Source organism: Trypanosoma equiperdum (genome assembly GCF_001457755.1).
Source record: "Trypanosoma equiperdum strain OVI genome assembly, contig: ctg_43, whole genome shotgun sequence".
In the NCBI taxonomy this organism is placed as follows: Eukaryota; Euglenozoa; class Kinetoplastea; order Trypanosomatida; family Trypanosomatidae; genus Trypanosoma; species Trypanosoma equiperdum.
In genome coordinates this window covers 1-3657 of record NW_027124354.1, presented here as the reverse complement: position 1 = coordinate 3657, position 3657 = coordinate 1, and the positions used below count along the sequence as shown (strand labels likewise).

Below are 3657 nucleotides of genomic sequence, written 5' to 3'. Positions count from 1 at the left end.
GTAGCGAAAGAGGTGTTGCGCATCACTTACAAGGCTCAAAAGACCAGAAATTACGTCACTGTCGCGCTCTCCCTTCAACCAATTTCGTAGACGACCTGGTGGTGCATAATAAATTATCCAAAGTATCGAAACACAGAGTTGACGCTTGTCCTCAATTGTAGCAACAGACTCTGTCTTCTCACACATTTGCACATACGCTTTCCACCGAAGTGAAACCTCTCGTACCAAAGCAAGGAGTTGCGAGGCCATCCAGCGCAAACAGGTTGCGGGGTAACGCACACCATTTGTCACACGACAAATGAATTTGTAGAGCACGTCCGAAGATGAGGAACGCACGACCTGGCTTGGACTGGAGAGTAAAAGCGAGAAGGCATGTACTAATATACGAGTAAGAAAGACGGGTTGGGTGTATGACGAAGAAGGAATCATCAACGTAACGACATCCACGTCGTCAAGAATGATACTCATAAACGTGCCCAATCCCTCCATATCTTGCCGTTTTTCGAAGAACTCCACGATTCGTTGGGTGATGTTAAGCACCTTTCCGCGATCACAGAAATTAAACAGATTCCTCGTAAAGAGTGCCGTGCGCCGAACAAGGACATCATCGATTCCAAAACCGTCAAGAACGTCAAGAGCTTCTACGCAGAGGTCACCAATAATCGAGTAGAAACCGGGGTCCAACAACTTCGCTCGAGGAATGCTGGGGTTCTCCAGTGCCCAGATGTAAATAGAACGCAATATCACACCGAATAAAAACCACGACAGATCTGCCATCCGCTTGCGAATGTTCCTCTTGTCTTGTTCACGGTCGTCCTTCGCAGTTTTATCCCCAGCACCTTGGTCAGTGTTCTCTGAATGCGGTCTACACGCCACCAGTAGATGTAACCATGTCTCTGCAAATCCGGCGTAGAGGCGTTGCTTCTCTCCATTATACAGTAAATCATTAGTAAGATGGTGATAGAGAAAGCGGGTTACGGAGGTTTTGGAAACACCCCGTGCTGAGTGCTGTTTTTGACGCGAACGGGTTGTAAGATCATAATGCTGCGTTTTGATTGTAATGTCAAGAAGTACCTCCAAAGCTGCGGTTCGACAGGGTAAACTGACACTTTTCGACGGTGAACTGATCAGCGACAGTATGAAGAACGAAAGAAGTGGATAAAAAGCTAGAATCTCCGCCAGAGGAAGTTTCCGCATTTTACGGATCAAACTGCTGTGAATTGCGTCATCATCGGACCTATAGATATCTTTCAAATTCCCGGAAACGCGGAACAAGTTATCATTACGCAAAATACTCTCCAACGAAGCCGGCATCTCCTTCAGTAAACTGGCAATGATGGCATTAGAGGCATGAACAGAGGTACGTGTCTGCGTACTGACAGACAAGACAGGGATACCACCATTAAGGTGCGCCTCGTCAGCTGCCTCGGAGAATTTATCTAGATATGATTTTTCCGACCCTTCAAGTACTTGATCCGCTGCGATGAACTTGATGGTCCACTCGTCCTTCACCCGCACCACACCGTTATGGATAATAGGAAATGCTGCATAACCAACCTTGTGCATTTTCTGCATTTCTTCTGAAGAATTGTCCATTTTCTTACAGCAGGCATAGAGGGTGATAAATATATGGAACTTTTCGCCAAGATGGAGTGGCAGTTGCACCTTAAACTCATCGCTCAACGAAAAGTCAAGAGAATTGTGAACAGCTGAGGCCCACACGGACGTCTGCAGTGTCTTTGCTGATAGCCTGTTCCCGTACAAAAGCGGTAGGTTTTCACCAGACAATGATGTGTCGTTGTCTCTTACATTGATCTCCATGACAAATGTGCGGTGCGTCGAGGGAACAGTTCGTAATATCCCAGTGCTTACCAGTTTCACCCTGTCAAGACGAAAGTAGTACACATTATGATAAGAGTTGAAAAACCCTGAGTTTAGTATGGGTATGATGCAAGGAACAAATCGGCAAGTTTCCTCCTGTACTTCGGTATCGCTTCGGGTGCACACCTTGATAATCGTCTCATTTTCCTCAGGAAGTGGTTCATCATGCTGGGACGGGAACTCAACTTCGCATCCCTTACAATGCTTCAAGCTGAAAGAAGCGAAGAAAGGGAGTGTGGCTAATGCTTTCTGCGCACGCTCATTTTCTACCAATTGAAATAGCTGTGCATCGGGCACCCCTCTTTGGTACAATTTGGTAGTCTCCAACGTTTCAACCACACTCTTATTCTTTACACAAGGCATCATGTACCAGCCAATTTCCTCAAAAATATCAGATTTCATGGCAAGCAGCTGTGTGTTCTGCTTCATAAGAGTAACCTGCTGGCTTTTGTAGCGGTCGGGTCTGCTGTAGAGGTCTACATAACTGTCCTGATCCTCACAGCAGGGTCGGTACACACGCATAACGAGGTAAAGGGAGGCGAAGAACTCTTGTGGAATAAAAGCCATCGCTCGACTTTCTCTGTTGAGTTCACTGCGCTCCTTGTGAGGGTAGAAAATGTCGACACACGAATCAAAAAAAAATGTCTCAGACACCTTTAACTTGGTACTGGAGCCCATACTGTAGAATGCCACCGATACAATGACAGGATCTATTGCATCCTTGTGTACCTCGAGGAGTCGACTCGCGATAGACGTACATTCAACACGAAGCAGAACGCCGGAGTCAAAGGCTTTCATTGCGGGAACTGGCTTGTTAGTTGCGATTTCGTGTGCCCATATATACGAAGACGTCTCCCCAGTCACATGTGTAGGAAGTTGTCTCACACCATCCCTAATACCGGGGACAGGATCAAGGGAGAACCCGCATGCCTGCTCCCACACTTGAACAGGGTCACCAAGGGTAAAACGGGAGAGCGCAGCTGCCACGAGGTTATTTTGGTTAGTCCTTAGTTTCTGTTCCTCAACAAGTTGCTCATCAGGGCTATTGTGAGGTAAATTTCTGTCTTCCGTTGTAACCGTAGTGTCGGACATTAGTTCATTCTCGAAGAAGAACCGCGATTCGCTAAAAGCCCTCTCACCACCTTTAGCGCTCCTTTCGCGCTTAGCCACTCTCCTGGATACCAAGGCGTGGGAAGCAATGACGACCTGTTTGCTTCTGAAGAAACCAATTTGAATGTTTTGTGGGGAAAAGACACCACCTCCACTCTCAAGAGGAGGATACAGACAACGCCCAGGCTCCCGTGCCGTCTCGTGGTGGTGAAGTTCCAGGTAGCGGACGTGGATATCCGATTCAGCGTAACCCATGCGCAGCAGCTCTTCCTCCATGCAAATTTCAAACTCATCATGGCATGGAATGTTATTTGTTAACGGATGTTTCAAGGGCACTGTTTTGGAACAAGAACGGCCGGTCAAGTGATCACTACGCGCGTTATCACTTGCCGATGATGTATCACCTTTACCCATAAATGCATCGCAGTTATCCCCTCCCACAGAAACTTCAGAGGAACTTATACCAACAAACGAATACGAAAGACAATCATCTAAAGCTGAACCTGTGGGCCCCTCAATTGCTGAAACTGCTGCATCTTCATCAGCCCTAATCCACCTACAACCATCGTCACATTGGATGGGTCGTTTCACGGAAGAGTCTTTACTTTCAAGATGTGCTTCTTCCTCAGCTCTGAGACGTGCTTCCTCCTCAGCTCTGAGACGTGC

The 3657-nt window shown here is 47.1% G+C and overlaps 1 pseudogene across 1 annotated transcript in view; it reads right to left on the bottom strand.

Moving 5' to 3' along the window:
• The window catches only part of TEOVI_000183000:pseudogene, a 6015-nt pseudogene extending 2358 nt beyond the window's left edge, over positions 1 to 3657 (bottom strand). The window contains exon 1 of the mRNA in view: positions 1 to 3657. This exon is cut by the window's left edge and continues 2358 nt beyond it. Coding sequence covers positions 1 to 3657 — 3657 coding nt within the window.